Source organism: Acomys minous (assembly GCF_964271855.1).
Source record: "Acomys minous genome assembly, chromosome: 15".
In the NCBI taxonomy this organism is placed as follows: Eukaryota; Metazoa; Chordata; class Mammalia; order Rodentia; family Muridae; genus Acomys; species Acomys minous.
In genome coordinates this window covers 16,839,942-16,860,189 of record NC_140497.1, presented here as the reverse complement: position 1 = coordinate 16,860,189, position 20,248 = coordinate 16,839,942, and the positions used below count along the sequence as shown (strand labels likewise).

The window sequence follows — 20,248 nt, the reverse complement described above, 5'->3', positions numbered from 1 at the left end:
GTGCCCCTCCCTATGGACCAAGCTTTCAGGAGACAGAGACAGGCAGAGCTCTGTGAGTTCAAGCCAGCCTGGTCTACAAAGTGAGTCTAGGACAACCAGGGCTACACAGAGAAACCTTGTTTTGAAGAGAAGAAGAAGAGGAGGAGGAGGAAGAGAAAGGGAAATACATGTGACTCCTACCAGATGGAGACAGACAGACAGACACACACACACAGGTGCACACACAGAGAGGAGGAAAAGGAGGGAGGGAGGGGGAGAGAGAGAGAGAGAGAGGCACTTTTTTTCCTTCAGGAGAAGGGATGGATTTCTAAAAGATGGAAAGTGTTATTTCTGAAGGACTTCGCTGGTGTGCTGAGGAAGGCCCTGGATTCCGTGTCCACAGCTTTCCTCTCTGACAGCTGCTTTGAGGGCTGCCCTTCAGAATCCCACTTAGCCCGTTCTCCTCCCACCACGGGATTTGAAGATGTCCTGTCAAAACTCGTACCCGACAGGACTGTGTTCGTGTCCCTCCTGTGTTGTGAGTCCGACACAGTTGCATTAATTGAGCACTGTGGATGGATAGAGTTGTCACCTCCCTCCTAGATTATAAAATATAAAAGATACATGTATACAAATTGGAAATGTTCACCTACCATTAGCCTTTCTTTTTAGGTTTGTATTTATTATGGGATCTTCAATTTTCCTGTCAATGACGTCTATCCTACAACGAGGATATTCAAAATTCAAACTGCTGGGGAAAATTGCATGGAGAAGTTTCCTACTAGTCTGTATAGGAATCATCATTGTCAACCCCAATTATTGCCTTGGTCCGTGTAAGTATCTCTGCCCTTTTATTAGTCTATAGTCAGATTAAACTTGTCTTATATATGTATATATATGTATGTATATATATATTTTTTTTCAGTGTTTGGGATCAAACCCTGGCCCTTGCACATGCTCGGCAAGCTTTTTGCCACTGAACCCCACATTTTACAGTCTGGTGTAATTCTTTACTCTCGGCCCCTCCCCCCCCCCCCAACCAGGGACTCTTTATTAGAAGAGTATGTGTGCTGCTTGTATACCCCTGAATGCTGTTACACTTAGCCTGGGATTTTAGTGAGGGGAGGCACCATTGTGACTGCACCGGCTCCTGTGATACAGAAGAGCAGTCAGGCTGAGTGAGGCCGAAGTGTTGTCTCTGGGCCGTGTCCATGTTCAGGGACTTGGGAGAAACGACCCTCACACTCTGTCCCCTGGCCCTTTGGGTTCCATGGACGTCCAGTGTTTGCATTTAGTTTAAGGATCTGTCCTTACCTGTGTGCCCCTGTGCTACCTGGAAGGGAGGGGACTTGTCATTGCTTCTGTGCTCCTCAGGGACACCAGGTGGTGAACAGAGGGTGTGAACCCCTTGCTTTGTGCCAGCAGCAGCAAGGAGAGCTAGGAACTTGCCTTGTCTTTGGCAAAGGAGAGAGGGTGCTTACACTTGAGCCATATCCAGCCTCGGGCAGAAAGTGGCTTCACTAGAGGCCTGAGAGCTTAGAGCAGCGGTTCCCAGCCCCCCTGATGATGCAGTACGGTCCCTCATGCTGTGGTGCTCCCAATCATTGCATCATTTTCACTGCTACTTCATAACTGTAATTTTGCTACTGTTATGAACCGTACTGTAAATATCTGATATGCAGATGGCCTTAGGCGACCCCTGAGAAAGGGCTATTCGACCCCCAAAAAGGTCGCAACCCATAGGTTGAGGACCTCTGGCTTTGGCGGACTCCACGTGAGGTGCTGTTCTTCCCCAGCTCACGGGCTTTGCTCTACAGGGCTTTGCTATAGGTGGTTCTCTCCCCAGAATACATCCTGAAGTCTGTTGTGCTGGGAGAGCAGAGCATGATTGGGGTTTGGTCTGCATGTCTCTGGTGGGCATGAGGGCTATATCCATATGCCTAACACGAAAGGGCCAGGAGCTGGGATTCAGTGCCCAGGGGAGTCTTCGCTCCACTCCCCTACCTGAGTGAACTTGGCTGCTTGTTTGCATAGGACACCGTGTCCTCATTCCACATTCGATAATTCACTTACAAGTATTATAGCTATGTCTGCCCTTCGAGAGACAACGCTGTCTTGGGGTGAGATGCATCGTGCTGGCTTAGCCTTAAGGTGGCTTGTGTCTTTGGCAGTGTCGTGGGATAAGGTGCGGATCCCTGGTGTTCTACAGCGGTTGGGAGTGACATACTTTGTGGTTGCTGCCTTGGAGCTCCTCTTCTCAGTGCCAGTGCCTGACAGTTGTACCTTGGTGAGAATCTCGTGTGTGTGGTGGGGGTGAGGGGACAAGCAGGCATAGCTAGAGGGCCGTTTATCTGGTGCTGTTCGCCTTCTTTATGAGTCCGTGCCTCTCATTGGCCTGGAGCTCACTGGGTAGGCTAGGCTGCCTGGCCTGCTGGCCTGAGCCCTAGGGGGTCCTCTTTTCCATGGGTTCCTGGGATAGAACCATAGTCCACGACTGCCCCCCTCCCTCCTCATCCCCAGAAGGCCTGGTCTTTAAACAAGGGGAAAGGTCACGATACGGTTTTCTGAGTTTTTACCCTGCCCCGTATACCACTGTACTTGTGCTAATGAAATGCCTTTTCCTATTTCCATTAATTGCTTCTTTTCTCTTTTTGAAGATTTAATTATTTATTATGTATGCTGTAGTCTGCCTGTATGTGTGCCAGCAAACCAGAACACGACACCAGATCTCATTATAGGTGGTTATGAGTCACCATATGTTTGCTGGGAATTGAACTCAGGACCTTTGGAAGAACAGCCCCCATTAATTGTTTCTGTTGTTTGTTTTTGAGGCAGTGAGACAGGATCTCACTCTGTAGACCAGGCTGGGCTTGAACTCACAGAGGTCTACTTGCCTCTGCTTCCTGAGTGCTGGGATTCAAGGCGTGTGCCACCACGCTGTACTCTCTCTATTTTTTTTTTTTTCTTGATTGAGTGCTAGGGATTAAGCCCAAGGCCTCACTTGAGCTGGGCAAGTGCTGTGCCCTGAGCTAACCCTCCAGCCATTTATTCCTAATTCATGTTTTGCTGCAGTATGTCCGCGTGCAAAAACATTAGCTATCACCAAACACATTAGACGATTTTGTTTTGTTTTAGATAGGGCGTCATGTAGCCTTAAGCAGGAAGTTGCTGAAGGTTGACCTTCAACCCCTGATCCATCTGCTTCCGCATCCAGGTGCCACTGTGCCCTGAGGTCCTGCTACCAACTGAACCAGCTGCCCAGCCGGATTTTTTTTTTTTTTTTTTTTTTTTTTTTTTTTTTTTTTGCTTTATTCTACTATAAAGGCCAAGAAGTGATCACTAGGCATTTCCCAGGCGCACTGTTTGGTTCATGAGTACTGTTCTTGTCTCTCACTCAGGAGAGAAGCTGCTTTTCCCTTCGAGACATCACTTCCAGCTGGCCCCAGTGGCTCATCATTCTGGCCCTGGAAGGCATTTGGCTGGCTTTGACATTCTTTCTACCTGTCCCTGGGTGCCCTACGTAAGTGACCTCTTGCCAGGTAATCCCTTTGCATGTGTGCTCGTGTGTGTGTGTTTGTGTGTGCTTGCATTTGGAGGCTGGAGACCAAGCAGGCTGACGAGTGAGTCCCAAGGATTCCACCATCTCTACCTCTCCAATTACAATATGCACCACCATGCATGGCTTTTTTTTTAAGCTATTTTATGTGTACAAGTGTTTTGCCTGCATGACTATCTGAATACCATGTACATGCAGTACCAATGGAGGCCAGAAGGCGGCACTGAACCCCTTGGAACTGGAACCTCCATGTGGGTTCTATGACGTGAACCCAGGTCGTCTGGAAGAGCAAGAAGTGCTCTTAATCACTGAGCCCCAGTGTATGGCATGGCTTCTTTCTTTCTTTCTTTCTTTCTTTCTTTCTTTCTTTCTTTCTTTCTTTCTTTCTTTCTTAGGCATGGCTTTCTTCCTTCCTTCCTTCCTTCCTTTTTTCCTTTCCTTCTTCCTTTTCTTCACTCCCTCCCTCCCTCCGTCCCTCCCTCCCTTTCTTCTTCTTTTTTTCTCTCTCTCCTTTTTTCCCCTTACATTGTTTCTGAGGAGCGAACTCAGGTCCTTGTGATTGCAAGGCAAACACTCTACTGACTGAGCCAACCCCCCCCCCTCCACCCAGACATAGTAGTTCCTTTCTACACGTCCCTTTCTACCGAGTCAGAGGCAAGGCTATAGAGCATTGAAGTGGAATTCTCTTTCATACTTTCTTCTCCTTTGAGGCTCTCTTTACATTGAAAGGAGGCTTGGGTTATCTCAGCATCGCTCTCTAGTAGAACGTGGACCTGCCTTCCAGTGATGGGAGCTGCTGTGAGAAGAGCAGGGGTCAGGGGTCAGGGGTCAGGGGCTGTTGTAGGCCTGTTTGTGTGGGGGGTATTTGAACCTGGCTGTGTGGTTCAGCACTGTCTCTTCTGCAGCCCTGTCATTTAACTGTGCTTCTCACTTCCCTAGTGGCTACCTTGGCCCTGGCGGCATTGGGGACTTGGGGAAGTACCCTCATTGTACCGGAGGAGCAGCTGGCTACCTTGACCGCCTACTCCTGGGAGACAATCACCTGTACCATCACCCATCGTCCACTGTGAGCCTTTCCTTTACTTGGAACTGGAAATTAGGGAAGTAGGAAGAGCTAGCCGGCTTTACACCATTCAGGAAAAACATGCCAGGAAATCATTTTTATCTGGGAAACTGGCTGCATTCATGTCTCAAAGATTTACTGTCTGTTGGGAGGTAGAGGTGTGTTTGATTGTGGAGGAAGAACGTACCATGTAAAACAAGTTTGATTTAGCCCTTTAGGTTTCCAGCCCCAGACTCAAAGACTGGGACTCGATGCAAGATATGCAAAGGGCATGCTCGTTCCGTCCTGCGCAGCTGCGGCTGAGGGAGCTGAGTCGAGCTGCACTGCATCTCATGGGATTCTGTTTAATCTCTGGGCCGCTGAGGTGGCATTTGAGAGCAGTTCTGCATGGGATGACGGGTGGGTCCCTCATGTTCCTGCTGGTGGTGGCCTGTCCCAAGCACAGGGCAGATTTAGAAAGGCGGAACTACTCCCAGTACTCTGTACCCTCAGCCTGCAGTTCTCTTTAGCCAAGGACCCTGGCCAAGGTACTTGACTGAGACCTTTGGCAATCAATATTTCTAGGAGCTGGGGATGAATATTTCAGGCCTTGCAAAGGTTCAGGATTGTGGTTGGTGCTAATACACCATGCATTTCCAAAGTTCTCATTTTTATACTAAAAATACAAATGTTTTATTTTAGTTGACTTTTTTTTTTCTTGAATGCTAGAGATAAAATGTGGGCCTGCTGCATGCTAAGTACATACTGGGCCACTCTCCTTCCCAAACGGATTATTAATTTTTTTCTTTTTCTTTTTTTTTTTTCTTTTTTTTTTCTTTTTCTTTTTTTTTGCCTGAGCAGAAGGTTGGGAGCTCCTGATGCTGCACTGGGGTTTGCTAAACCAGAAGCAGCATGCAGTTCCTGTCCTTTGCTTTTGGATTTAGTTAAACATGGTCCAACACTCTTTGCCAGGCTTGCTAATGTGGCCAAGCAGGATCATGGCTTACTTTGCCTATGGTGCCTATAAATTGCCCATGAATTTCTGCTGTAAAAGTAAAAACACAAAACGAAAAGGAGGAAGAAGGAAGAAGGAAGGAAGGAAGGAAGGAAGGAAAGAAGGAAGGAAACTGGGAGGACGTTTGCACTATTGGAATGTATTCAAGTTTGCATTCAGTGGGCGAGCTGTGTTCATCTCTGTGTTCAGCGAGTAACTGCCACCTGTTCTGTTTCTCTAAGGTGCTTTATCACACGGAGGTGGCCTACGACCCAGAAGGACTCTTAGGGACTATCAACTCCATTGTGATGGCATTTTTAGGAGTTCAGGTATTCGCTCACTTCGAGATAACTTTTCTGAGTGTCCGTGACGGCTGCTAAGAACCTAACTAGAAACCATCTCACTACAACGAGGTAGTGGAAGAAGACGCTCTGCTGTCCACAGGTCTGGTAAATTCTGTGCAGGATCAAGGTGTGCAAACCAGGGCGGGATCACTCAGCAACTCAAATGACCAGCTGAATCCTTACATCCCGGCAACTAAATTCTCACTAGTTGTGGATTTATTTTATCCCAGCAGAGTGTGGATAATCAGTTCTATTAATGGCCACATTTCTCTCCCCTTCCTCCTTTCTTTATTTTTCTTCCCGTCTTTTCTTTCTTTGTTTTTGTTTTGCTTCATTTTTGTTTTTGTTTGGTTGGTTTTTTTTTTTTTTTCCGAGACAAGGTTTCTCTGTGTAGCCCTGGCTGCCCTGAAACTTGCTTTGTAGAACAGGCAGGCCTCCAACTCCTCAGGGATCCGCCTGTCTCTGCCTCCCCAGTGCTGAGATTAAAAGTGCTCGCACTTGGAAGGCTGAGGCAGGTAGTCGAGTCTGAGACCAGCCTGGGCCACACAGTGAGACCCTGTCACAAATGAAAACAGACGCTATGAAAGATTCCGCGTGCAGTTTTCAGAGTGTCTAGATATTGATAACATGAGGAGGTCACCATGTCGCTCATCCCGTGCCACTTATTCCGAGATACTTGTCTCTGTGTGTTTAAGTTGCCGCAACAAAACTCCTGCGGCTGGCTGACTCATAAACAGCAGACATTCGCTTCTCAGGCCGGGGTTCACCGTGCTCACAGGTTCCTTTGCAGGCAGTGGCCTGTCTCCGCTTCGCAGAGGTGCATCCTCTGGAGGGGATGAGCATCGTGTCCACACGTGGAGGTGCTTAGAAGGGCGCAAACGCTGCGCCTGCTGTCCCCAAGCCCTTTGTGAGGTCATAAAATACATTCATTAGAACCGAGAGCCTTACTGGTCCCACAAGGACTCCCTCTGGCCCCACCTCCTGCTGATGCATTTTTCCCTGTGTGAACTTTGGAAAGACAGGGACTTCATCCGTAGCCAGCTGTGTGAAGGGCTTCAGAGCAGGCGTGGCTTCTGCCCAAATCAAATCTGGTTACTCTTGGTGTCCCCTGTGTGTGCTTCTGTTATAATTCGGAGCAGTCCAGGTTTCTCTACACAGAGCTGTCTTCCCTGGCGTTTGCGTACATTTTTTTTTGAGGGGAACAAACTGGAGAGTGTACAGCAGGCCCAAGGGAGCGTTCTGAGATGGTGGATGTACCCTGACCATCAGGGCAGCCACTGGAAGGGACTCTGGAGCATAGAACGTGGTTGTGGTGCGACTAGGAACCTCAGTTTTTAATCTTACTTGACTTAAAATGTAAACCGTCACACATAGCTACCATTATTAAATTCATTAATTAAATTAAACTAAATTAAAAGCTCTTATATAAAGTTTGGGGATTAAATAATTTTCTGTTAATGGGTTGAGATGCTGCCTCTATTCCTGTGGCACCTTGATTTGGTTTTACATACATTCACCTACTCTCCACACACACACACACACACACACACACACACACACACACACACACACACACACACACACACACGGCAAACTCAGCCTGCTAGAGCAGTCAGCTAGAACAGCGTGGGGGAAGCTTGAGGTGCAGACCTGGAGCTGCGCTACACGGAGTTGACTCTGGCTCTCCCACTTACAGGCTGGACGACGTCTCGGTGCGTCTGATTCACAGCGGTGTTGCTATGAGGGTGAAATAATTTATTCAAAACCCCAGGAGCTGGCACGCAGGCAACACTTGTACATTTCAGCCAACATTACAAATTATTAACACTATATCCTTTGATACTTTAAAAGTTTGACTCTAGTGTCAGAGAGATTTTGTGCCGTGACCTGCCTAGGGTTTTAAGATTCCCCTGCATTCAGTTCCGTTTTTGCGCCTATGCCTCAGTGGCGCTGCCAGACCTGACAGTTTATAGCCAGGCCAGTCTGAGCTGGCCTCTTGTCACCTTGATGGATGTTACTTATAGTTTCCCATTTGCTAATGTGATGGAACACTGTGAGCAAGCAGCATGGGGGAGGAAAGGGTTTCTTTCACTGACAGATGACAGTCACTGAGGGAAGACAGGGCAGGAGTGACGGGGCAGGAATGCAAGTAGGAACTTAAATCAAAAACCATCGGGAGATGCTCCTTGCTGCCTCACTTGCAGGCAAGTGCTTAGCCGGCCTCCTTATCCATCCTGGCCCGCCTGCCTAGGTAAGGTGCTGCTCACAGTGGGCCCAGCCCTCCTGTATCAGTTAGCACTCAAGACAACCCCCCACAGACGACCACAGGCCAGCGTTGATATAAGCGGTTTGTCAATCGAGGTTCTCTTTTCCCAGATGATTTTAGTTTCTGTCACATTGATAATAAAAACGAGGGTAAGGGGTAACTTTCCTGGGCTCCCATCACCTCTCCAGAAAGCCCCTGATCTAACTGACACTTGCTGAGCCACCTGCCTGCCCCCCACCCCGCAGTTATTGCATTTCTCAGCCTTCCGTGCTCGGAGCTACTGTGGTGCTGCTTTGCTTTAACAGGTCTCTGTGCTCATCGCCCCCTTCACTCGCAATGTCCTGCCTGCTCTGACCCTTCCCCGGTTGTAGCCTCAACGCTGCGGGTGTGACTGACATCTGCCTCCGTCTCATTGGTCCCATGCTCCTTCCCTGTCTCCACCAGGGTATGGGGGTCAAGTTGCATTCCCCCCTATATCCTCAGGGTCTAGGCCCTGTACCTAGCAAATAATGTGCGCCGGTGGTTAAAAGAAACAAGAATCCATTGTAGGTGGCTTCTCCTGACCGTAATCGCTTTCCTCTCCAGGCAGGAAAAATACTGTTGTATTACAAGGATCAGACGAGAGCCATCCTGATGAGGTTTGCTGCCTGGTGCTGTGTACTTGTAAGTAGCCATCCTTCCTCACTCTGAGTGCGATTCTGCTTTTGTTTTTGTTTTGTTTTGCCTTGCTTTTGAGACAGGGTTTCTCTGTGTAGACCTGGCTGTCCTGGACTCACTTTGTAGACCAGGGTGGCCTCGAATTTACAAAGATCCACCTGAATGCTGGGGCCAAAGGCGTGCACTAACACGCCCAACACCAGTTGCTATTCTTAAGACTGAGCCTTATTTAAAAAGAAATGGAGTGGTGAGCAGCAACTGGCTCAGCATGGCAGGGAGCATTTCACTTGAATAACAGAATTCACAGAATAACGTCTTTAATTTTTTTTTTCCTGAGCATGGAACCCAGGGCCCAGTGTGTGCCAAGTATACCCTCTACCACTAAGCTATGCTCTTATTCCCAAGGAGGAAGACATCTTTATATCTAAAATTTCAAGCTTATTTTCTTAGAAAACTGTATTGTATAAATAAATCTCCTAGCATTTGCCATCAAACACTTGAATGAGGACTGCTGGAGAAAATGTGTAAGGGAGTTGGGCAGTGGTGGCGCATGTCTTTAATCTCAGCACTTGGGAGGCAGAGGCAGGTGGATTTCTGAGTTCAAGGCCATCCTGTCCTACAGGACAGCTAAGGCTACACAGAGAAACTCTGTTTCAAAATAGAAAGAAAAAAAGAGAGAGAGAAAAGAAAATATGTAAGGGGATCCTCTGTGTGGGAGGCCTTATCAGAAAGACTAGGCAAGGGATGAGAGTGTGGCTCAGTAAAAGGTTTAGCGAGCATGAAGCCCCAGGTCCTGTCTCCGGCACTCAGTGAGGCTGGGTGTGGTGGCACACATCTGTAATCCCAGCATGAAGAGGTAGAGGACCCACAGTCACCTTTGGCTACACCGTGAGTTTGAGGCCAGCCTAGGGTATGTGAGACCCTGTCTCAAAATCAAAAGAGGACATACAAGTAGAAAGAGCCAGGCCCAGGCGGGCAATAGTTTTAAGAACAGAAGCAGCATCTCAGTTAAAAACACAATGGCGCTCCTGACTGGCTGTTCAGAGTCACCCTCTGGAGTCAGTGCGGGTCATCACTTGCCGTCTCTAATGCAGGAAACCCTGGGAAATGGCTTCGGATAATGTATTAGACATCTTAAAATGGGCTTCCAGTTAAAAGAGAAGAAAAGGCACAATTTTTTTTTCAGTCCTCATTAAGCAATTAAGTCACTTTTTTGTCTTAAGCGCATTGTTTTGAGATTCTAGTATGAATCTTTAGCACGCTTCTTTTCTTCCTAGGGGCTTATTTCTATGGCTTTGACAAAAATGTCTGCAAATGAAGGCTTTATTCCAGTAAACAAAAATCTCTGGTAAGCGTGGGAAGGGTCACTGTTCTCCGGTTGAAAGTGGCCGTTCCTGAGAGTGTGACAGCCTTCCCTCACTCGTCTCCCCCGCAGGTCCATCTCATATGTCACCACCCTGAGCTGCTTTGCCTTCTTCATCCTCCTCATCCTGTACCCGGTTGTAGACGTGAAGGGGCTCTGGACGGGAGCCCCGTTCTTTTATCCAGGTGAGTCAGCAGTAATCCAGAGTGGGTGGCAGCGAACAGGCAGACTGGCTGAGGAGGCTCTGGGCTTCTTCAGCGCTGAAGCCTCTTGTCTGTGGGGGGGGGGGGTGGGGGCGAGGAGGGGCACATTTCCAGGAAGCCAGCGGAGGCTGTGCTGCCCAGCTCCAAGGAGGCCACTGGCCTGTCCCAAAGCAGTCCACCCACTTCTTCCCGTTTAAGTTTCTAGCATCAACAAATAAACTCAGTTCATAGTCAGGCGGTATGAAATGGTGCTGTGCTGGGTATGATCCAGGAAATACTGCTTTGTTTTTGTTTTTGTTTTTTGGTTTGTTTGTTTGGTTGGTTTTGGTTTTTTGAGACAGGGTTTCTCTGTATAGCCTTGGCTGTCCTGGACCCGCTTTGTAGACCAGGCTGGCCTCGAACTCACAGCGATCCACCTGCCTCTACCTTCTGAGTGCTGGGATTATAGGTGTGCGCCACCACGGCGGCTGGAAATACTGGTTTTAATGAGAAATAGGATTGTGCTGCCAGTGTGTGAGTGTGTATATATGCATTTGAATATGCAAGAATATGTGTGTCCTGTGTGTGTTTATGTGTGTAATGTGTGTGCGTGTGTGCATGTGAATATGCAAGTGTGTGTGTGTGTATGTGTGTGTACAGCTTGCAGGGGTCAATTCTCTCCATAGTCAGGGGTCCTAGGATAGAATTGAGGTCATCAGGCTTGGTGGCAAATGCCTGTACCAGCTGAGCCAGCTCGGTGCTCCCACTTGCCAAGAATTTAGAAATACACAGCACAATTAAATATCTAAGTGATGCATCACTTACTTAGGGCAGTAGGCAATCATGCAAGTGCACACTTTATGTTATCTATCAGTTCATTTCAAGAGTCTATGAATGATGTGGGGGCGGACACCATGTTCTGTTCTCTCTAAGGGATGAACTCTATTCTGGTGTATGTGGGCCATGAAGTGTTCGAGAACTACTTCCCCTTCCAGTGGAAGCTGGAGGATGAGCAGTCACACAAAGGGCATCTCATTCAGAACATTCTGGCCACCGCTCTCTGGGTGCTCATCGCCTACGTTCTCTACAAAAAGAAGATCTTCTGGAAAATCTGACAGCACCAGCTGAGAGGCATTGCTGGAGGAGTCCAGTGGCCCTGGGAAAAGGACGGAAACTGCCTCCCTCACAAAAGGAGTGTTCTCTCACGAAGGGGGTCCTCCCTCACAAAAGGGCTGGGCTTCTGGATGCTGCAAAAAAGCTGATTTGATCAGACATCAGATGGTCGCCTGTGTATTTTTGACTTACATATTTACATATCCGATATGTTACGCTCCCTCCTTTTTTTCTATTTTGTATGAAGCTGATCTGTTTGGAACATGTCTGGAAATCTCACTGAACTTCCCAGAGGGGATTTCCTCTGGACGCTTTGCCTCTGTGCTGGAGGCCAAGGTTGGTGGGCTGGGCTTGACTCAGAGGCAGAATCCTACCAAGCTTGGACAGTGCCCCAGGTTTGGTCCCTGGCACCACAAAGGAACAAACAGCAAGAATACAAGAAAAGCCCCCAAATAACCGAAGGACTGGTTCTTATTTCCTGAAAACTGCCTTCCCATTTGTATACGCATGTCAACAAAAAATGCCGTGGTTTCTGCTGAGACACACTATAAAGCTCTTCCAGTGGACTGTTTCACAATGTTGTCTGATTTTTTTTTTTTAAATAGCATGTACTTTAGTGTTTCTAGAAAGCCAGAGTAATTTTTCTTTCCAATTTTCAGGGCTTTGATGGGCCCACAAAATGCTACTTGCTTCATTCTTCATTTGAAATAAAACTGAAGTATAGATTTGTTATCGCAAACCTCTCTTGTTCCAGCCCTACCTGTCCACCCACGTTGCTATTTACAGCTGTCTGTCTGTCTGTCTGCCTGTCTGTACTGACATGTCTCTGGATGGTACCTAAGCCTCTCTAGACACCCAGAGATGTAGCTGTGGAAAGAAAAACATATGTTCTCCTGTGGGTCCTCCTGAGCTGTGTCCTGTGTAAGGTGTGGGACAATCCCCAGGCATGTCAAACATGTCTCCCTCAGGTCTCCCCAGTGTTTAGATGTGGTGAGGTGGGACCCATCAGCAACCCCTCTGAAACCTTCATTGTGACTTACAGAAAACCTGGGAAAGGTATGATAGCAAGCTTTTTACAACTCCACAGGAGCATACCTTAGCAAATGGACGCCCACGTTTTCTTAGGAACAGAAATTATATATGTGAAAAGATGGCTCTTTGTGTGTGGTGCATATTAATTTCCTCCTGGAGGTTTTCCATGAGAATCACATTTTTAAGGAGCATCCTGATGGGTGGTACTTTAGGCCACTCTTCTGTGGTGACCTGGGGACATGTCAATAACTATCAACGCATGTTTGCCTTTTGAGCCAGTTCCCGGCTCTGCCCTGGACTCTCAGAGACTTGCTCACTGCCTGCTGTCTCTTTTCCAGTGCCCTCAGCATGTCTGGCTCAGCTCCTCTCCTTTCTCCACAAATGGAAACTCCTTCATGTTTTCCTACCTCTGAGTGGCTCCTGTCTCGAGGTATAGAACTGTTGCTGTCTTTTTGATCTCCTTACTTGTACTTTCCCATTAAAAAAAAAAAAAAGACCATATTTTCCAGCATAAAAAAAGACTGGGCCTATAAGACAACCCCAGCTTTTCCAGTTAAAATATATTGTTTGGAATATACTCGCCGTATAAGACTACCCTTCTTCCAACACACACCTTGGGCAGCAGACTCAAGTATGTGTCAATTTGTACACGAGGCACAGACAGACAGACGCTTTATTAAATGCGGGCAGCCAGCCAGTGTCAGCCTACCCTGCCCCTTTAAGGTGCGCTCCACACTCAACCGGAAGACTCACAGCCCTCCAAGTTGAATGGGCAGCTTCTGGTGGAGAGCCAATCCACGCTCATGCTCTCTTCAAGGTACAGGAAGCTGTGTGCAGCTTGCTTCTTCCTGTTTTGTATTCCCTGAACAGTGCGGGAGTCGGCCGCGGCACCCCCCACTACATGCGCCAGACATATGAAGCAAGGGGAAGCAAGCTGCAGGTAAGTGTAAGACGACCCCCAACTTCGGCACAGATTTTTCAGGGTGTAAAAAGTTGTCTTATCCACCGGAAAATACGGTGTGTATTTAGTCATTGCTGTTTTCCCAGTTCTGTCTCCATCTTCCGCCTCTACCTGCTTATTTCTCCAATGTGGCCTCTGTTCTGGTGTAGATGCTCGCCTCTTTCCGTGAGGTCCCTGGTCTGCTGACACCAGATTAAGCTTTATAAAGCAGGAGTTGGCTAAAACCACCATCTTGTCCAGTTTGATTGCGCCTGAGACAGCTGTGCCTTCTGGTGTTTTTCCATCTCCCTCGCCGGCCTTGCTCGCTGTAGCCCAGCTGGACACCTCCCTCCTGATTTTAGGCGTCCTTGTAATTTTCCCCCACCTGTACTTGATCTGCCAGTTAACATGCCGTCATTGTGGAAGTACTGCCTCTAATCGCATTCAGAGCTGACACCTCCTCAGAGCAATACCTCATATTGATGTCCATCTCGTAGCATTAATTGCTTCTGCCTCGAGTGATGGTTACTTTTTGCGTTGTGATATTAATGACAAAAATGATACGTTCTTCTGCCTCTTTGTGGCCCCAGATGCTCTGCCTTGTACTTAGCAAGTGCTAAATAAACATTTATTAAAGCAAGACAATGTGGGTTTTGAGTTTTTTAAAAAGACTTTAATTTTTAATTATATGTATATAGGGGGTTTATGCGTACGAGTGTGGTGCTTGCAAAGGCGAGAAAAGAGCATTGGGTCCCCCTGGAGCTAGAGTTATGGCTGTTACATGTCATCCAGTGTGGATGCTGGGAACCGCGAGCACTCGAAACTGAGCCTCCTCTCCAGCGCCCGTCTTTGTCTTTGAATAGTTTGACTGCTAGGTAAGATTGGCATTCCCCACTGACAGTCTCTTGACAACGCCGGGGGAGCAGTTCATGGGAACAGGGCTGCTTTGTTCTTTAGTGCACCGATAGGAGTAGTCACAGCGGTGCTGTCTGTGCAGTGAAAGCCTTCGTGAGCAGGTGACTTCAGAGGTACCCAGAGCACTTCTCAAACTGGGTGTCGTCAGAAACACCGGGTCCTGATACAGCAGCGCTGTCAGGAAACTCCCCCATCTAGGCAGCCCTTGGAGGGGCGTGCTGCTGCACACACTTCAGCCAGCAGGAGTGGCCTGTGAGAGCCCAGCTGTTACACGCACAGAGCTCAGAGGCATCTGCTCTGTGTATCCCAGTGTTTAGTAACCAGGAAACCTGATGCTTGGGGATCACTGGCTAGAAATGCCGTGATTGGCTCTTTCAGAATCAGAACTGATGAGAACTTGGATTACCCCAGGCCAGGTTGGGCCCAAGAAGGTGACTTCCTGCGTGTATATGGTATCTCCTGACAGAGAGAAGGCAGGCTGTGTTGGGTGACTGCCAGAACAGGGGAGTGGTTGTGGACAACGTGACCAACTGGTGGCTAAAATACTTACAGACCATGCTTCATCTTTCCAGGTACAAAGCTTGACATTTAAACCATTTTCAAAGTACTGGCATTTCTAATTCCTCTGTATAAGTGAGTAAGCCGTGGTTTTTATAAGCTGTACCTTTTTGTGTTCACTAGTATAAAGAACCGTTGATAAGCAAACGTCCATGTCTACAGGTATTGGCTTACATGACACTCAACAGAAATACTGGACATTTTCTCGCCTATAATGTAATTTTGTTTTTAATTCTTATTTATTTATTTATTATTACATATACAGTGCTCTGCCTGCATATACACCTGCAGGCCAGAAGAGGGTATCAGATCACATTATAGATGGGTATGGTGCCACCATGTGGTTGCTGGGAATTGAACTCAGGACATTTGGAAGAGCAGTCAGTGCTCTTAACCTCTGAGCCATCTCTCCAGCCTGATTTTTTTTATTATTATTACTATTACTATTATTACTATTACTATTATTATTATTATTATTATTATTATTATTATTATTATTGAGACAGGGTTTCTCTGTGTAGCTTTGACTGTCCTGGACTTGCTTTGTAGACCAGGCTGGCCTCAAACTCACAGAGATCCGCCTGCCTCTGCCTCCTTTAGTACTGGGACTAAAGGAAAGCACCACCACACCTGGCCTGTAAAATTCCTTTTTTAACAAAAATGATTTATTTACTTTTATTTTATGAGCACTTGTTTTTTGCCTACATATAAGTGTATGTGAAGGTGTTGGATTCCCTGTAGTTATAGGCAGTTGTGAACGTCCATTGTAAGTACTAGGAATTGAACCTGAGTCCTCTGGAAGAACAGCCATCTCTCCAGCATAATTTTATTTTTTAAATAAACGAGAAGAGGAATAGACTTTCCAGAAGGAGATCTTTGTATCCGTTTTTAAAACTAGGGAGAGAAACAGTGTATTCCTCCTAACCATGGCTTTTTTTAAAAAAATTGAGACAGGATTTCTCTGTGTAGCCTTGGCTGTCCTGGACTCGCTTTGTAGACCAGGCTGGCCTTGAATTCACAGAGATTTGACTGCCGCTGCCTCCCAAGTGCTGGGATTACAGGCGTGTGTCACTGTACCTGATTTCAGTTAAACTTTTATGTAAGGTGGGAAAGCACATTGTGAGTGCCTTCATTACATGTTTGTATAATGGAGTTTTCTCTCAAGTGTAGTGAGCCACTTTCCTTTTTGCTAGTTAGGGTCCTTTGAACATTGCTTCTAAAATAGCATCCATCAACTGTCAGCTTTCTACACTGAAGGCTAATGAAATGCTAGGTGTTCACATTTTCGTCATAAAATGCCCCGAACTTCATAAATTCTGTTTTTAGTTGCGTATATAAAAACACTGCCAAGGCCAAGCACATTTAGCACATGTCTGTAGTCACAACCCTGGCAAGGCAGAGGCGAGGCGAGGCGATCACAAAAGACCAGCCTCAACTGCATAGTAAGTTGGAGACCAGACTGGACCATGTGAGACCCTGTCTCCAAACAAAACAAAAAGCATAACAACAAAATGAGCCACTATTTTCCTGGCTTTGGTTTTCAGACTTTCATTTAAAAAATGAGCTGTACACCTCTCTTACCGATGGTGGAACTCGGAGCCACAGACTTCAGGACCAACAGGGTTCTGGTGTTTTCCTGCCTGGCAAGTGGAATCTGCCCTTTTTCTCATTGGCCCACATCTCCCAGCCACATGTTCCTTGTACTTTATCGTATTTGTGGTCACGTCTTCCACTTGCTGCACTTGTTTTTGCTTTTTTTTCTTGGTATTTTTCTGGTGACCTGGCTCCTCCAGAGCAAACCCTGACATGTCACACTGGTGCCCAGGCTTGGGGACAGAAGTTGTTCTGCCATTGGAGCAAGACACAAGTGATGCTTTTTCATATCACAGTCAGCAATGACAGACACTGATGCCACCCAAGCAAGAAAGAAGGTCCCGTGGACACCACAGTAGATCCAAAAGCAGCCACATTCTTTGTCAAAATATCACAAGGATGGTCTCTGGGCCACTTACTGGTTCTCAGGAATATCTTGAGCGGGCCCCAGAGTTCAAACTGCCCTGGGCACTGTCTTCCATGCTCCTAAGGATGGCCCACTAAGCCCCACTTAAAATATACAACTGCTTTGTTAGTCCAGAGTCCCAAAGTCTTCCATATGCCTTCAAACAGCATGACCAGCCCTGTCACAATTCCTCAGTGCCTGGCACCAACTTCCGTTTTAGCCACTGTTGTATGACTGAGGGACACCATGACCAAGGCAGCTTATAAAAGGAAGCGTTTTAATCGGGGCTTGCTGTCTTAGCTTGGGTTGCCATTGCTATGATGAAACCATGACTAGAGTAACTTGTGGGAGGACAGGACAGGAGGACAGGAACTCAAACAGGCCAGGAACCTGGAGGCAGGAGCTGAGGCAGAGGACATGGAGGCGTGCTGCTTACTGGCTTGCTCCCCCTGGCTTGCTCGGCCTGTTTTCTTACAGAGCCCAGGACCACCGAGCAAAGAGATAGCCCCACCCACAATGGGCTGGGCCCTCCCCTGTCAATCACTAACTCATTTCCTCAGTTGAGGTTCCCTTCTCTTACATGGTTCTCGCCTGTGTCCAGTTGACATAAAACTAGCCAGCAAACGTATTTACAGTGTCATAGGGCTAGTCCACTAATCAAATCAGTTCATGTCACAGAGTATGGTGGCATGCAGGCAGGTGTTGGAGCAATAAGCGAGAGCTATGTCCTTATCTGTAGCCAGAGAGAGAGGGAGAGGGAGAGAGCACAGCTAGACCTGGCGTGGGCTACTAAAACCTTAAAGCCCAGCCCCCAGCAACATGCCGCCCTCCAACAGGGCCACACCTCCTAATCCTCCTAATTCATTCAAATAATGCCACTCCTTGGTGTCTGAGCGTCCAAATATATGATCCTATGGGAACCATTCTTATTAAAACACCACACTTAAGTTTGGGGTTTGTTTGTTTTGTTTTTGTTTCTGTTTTTGCTTTTGCTGCTGCTGTTTTAGTTGTCAGACATAAACACAACCGCCTCACACTAGTATTTCCTTTGTCTGCACCATTAACCCAGTCTATTTCCAATACTCATTATGTCAACTGAATTCTCTATAATATCCTCAGGGACACAGTCAAATGCATAATCTAATTTTCTTATGTCCAAGGAGTCATTCGAATAAAGATAAATTTTAATTTCAAATTTAAAAAAATATATTATTCATTTTGGGGGCTGGGGCGATGGATCAGTGATTCAGAACCCTGGCTGCTCTTCCAGAGGTCTTGAGTTCGGTTCTCAGTAGCCACACAGTGGCTCACAACCATCTGTAATGGCACCAAATGCCCTCTTCTGGTGTGCATGAAGACAGAGCACTCATGTACATAAAATACTTAAAAACAAATCTTTAAAAAATATTATTCATTTCATACACCTTCTTACTTGATGCACATTTGTTCATCTTTTATTTGTCTTTTAAAAAATAAATTATTTTGTATTCCATTAAAAATAGCATAGTTTAGTTATCTTTTCAGAATAGAATGCTGCATTAAAGGGCCATTAATCTTCAGGAAGTAGCTCAAGTCTGACAGGTTGAGGCTACAAATTCATCCTCCCAAACAACCAGTGGGCAACCTGATAGGGGAGACATTAGTACATTGTGCCAAGAGCCGAAATGCTACATTAAAGCTGCTAAGCATTGCTGGTTTTATGGAGGTACACTTTTCCATTTTAACTGTAAAATTCCCTTCACAAAGGCACTGAGATAATTATGAAAATGTGCGTAATCATTTGCAAAAAAGCAACTGTGCGGGAGGCTTTCATGCAGTATTGTTATGCTTGTTTTGTTGCGTAATCAAACCAATGAAAATGTTGCAAGTCACAAGGACATGCTCTCACTCTCCACAGAAAGCAGCTGTGCTCCCGGCAGAGATGTATGTCTAAGGAATTTGAAAATGCAGTTATTATAAAATCTGTCTTTTCTTTGAGACAGCCTCTCACTGTATAGCTCTGGTGGTCTTAGAATCCAGTATGTAGACCAGGCTGCCCTCAAACTCACAGAGATGGGCTGGCCTCTGCCCCCTGGGTGCTGGGATGAAGGCCTGGCACTCCTACACCTGGCCATAATGAACTGTTCTGACAAGCAAACCAAAAGCAGACAAAAAGAATGTCATTTTCTGCATCCCTCTGCACCCTGCGCTCCCGTACCCATTTGCCTTTGAAGGACTGATTTTTTTCAAAGGTTTTTTTTTTTCTGCATCTATTGAGATGACCATGTAAATTTTGTCTATAAGTTCATTCACGTGGTTTATTACTTTATTGACTTGTATGTTAAACCATCCCCTCATTTCAGGGACAAAGCCAACATGGTCACGGTGTATAATATTTTCTGATGTTTGTCTGGCTTCTGTTTACACGTATTTTATTCACTATTGTTAAGTCTATGTTCATTAGGGACTTTGGCCTGCAGTTTTCTATTTTTGTTGTACTTTTATCTGGTTTGGGTTTAGAGGGATCCTGGCTTTGTAGAAGGAGTTTGGAAATTCTGTTTCCTTTTTTTTTTTTTTTTTTTAATTAGTTTAAGAGGTTTTGGTTGTAGGACTTGGAGTGTTTGGTAGAATTCTGCTATGAACTCATCTGTCTCTGGACTTTCTTGTTGTTTGTTTTGTTTTGTTTTTAGCTAAAAGGCTTTTTATTACTGTTTCAGTCCTCATCTGTTATGAGTCTGTTTGGGTTGTTGGTCTCTTCTTCATTTAATTTTGGTGGTTTGCCTGAAACTAAAAAAGCGATCCATTTCTTTTAGACATTCCAGCTTTGTGGAGTACAGATTTTTAAAAATATTCCTTCTGAATTTCTTTGGTGTCTGTTGTGATGTTTCCCTATTCGTTTCTGATTTTGTTGATTTGGATCATCTCTCTTTTAGTTAGTTGGCCTACGGGTCTGTCAATCTTCTTTATCTTCTCAAAAGCCAGCACTTAGATTTGTTGATTCTTTGTATTGTTTTCTTTGTTTCTATTTCCTTGGTTTCTGCTCTGGTTTTTATTATTTCTCAGCATCAACTGGGTTTGGACTTGATTGAATCACTAAGCCTTTTAGTGATGTTCTCATTTTTAAATGTAGGCGCTTACAGTTATAAATTTTCCTCATAGGACTGCTTTCAGTGTGTTCCAAGGGTTTGGTTGTGTTGTGTTTTGATTTTCATTTAATTCCAAGCAGATTTTTCAAAAAAAATTTCTTCCGTTGTTTCTTCTCTGACCCAGTCATTGTTTAGTAAGCAGTTGTTTCATCGCCATGAGTTTGCATATTTGCCAGGAGTTTG

At 46.2% G+C, this 20,248-nt stretch overlaps 1 protein-coding gene across 1 annotated transcript in view; it reads left to right on the top strand.

Moving 5' to 3' along the window:
- Nucleotides 1-12,235, top strand: part of HGSNAT (heparan-alpha-glucosaminide N-acetyltransferase) — a 31,231-nt gene extending 18,996 nt beyond the window's left edge. The window contains exons 10-18 of the mRNA XM_084758638.1: nucleotides 652-812; nucleotides 2,151-2,266; nucleotides 3,378-3,499; nucleotides 4,475-4,601; nucleotides 5,814-5,900; nucleotides 8,767-8,844; nucleotides 10,116-10,186; nucleotides 10,274-10,386; nucleotides 11,317-12,235. Of these exons, the coding sequence (XP_084614764.1) occupies nucleotides 652-812; nucleotides 2,151-2,266; nucleotides 3,378-3,499; nucleotides 4,475-4,601; nucleotides 5,814-5,900; nucleotides 8,767-8,844; nucleotides 10,116-10,186; nucleotides 10,274-10,386; nucleotides 11,317-11,498 (1,057 nt within the window). The 3' untranslated portion in view covers nucleotides 11,499-12,235. The remainder of the gene's footprint in view (nucleotides 1-651; nucleotides 813-2,150; nucleotides 2,267-3,377; nucleotides 3,500-4,474; nucleotides 4,602-5,813; nucleotides 5,901-8,766; nucleotides 8,845-10,115; nucleotides 10,187-10,273; nucleotides 10,387-11,316) is intronic.
- Nucleotides 12,236-20,248: the final 8,013 nt, after the last annotated feature.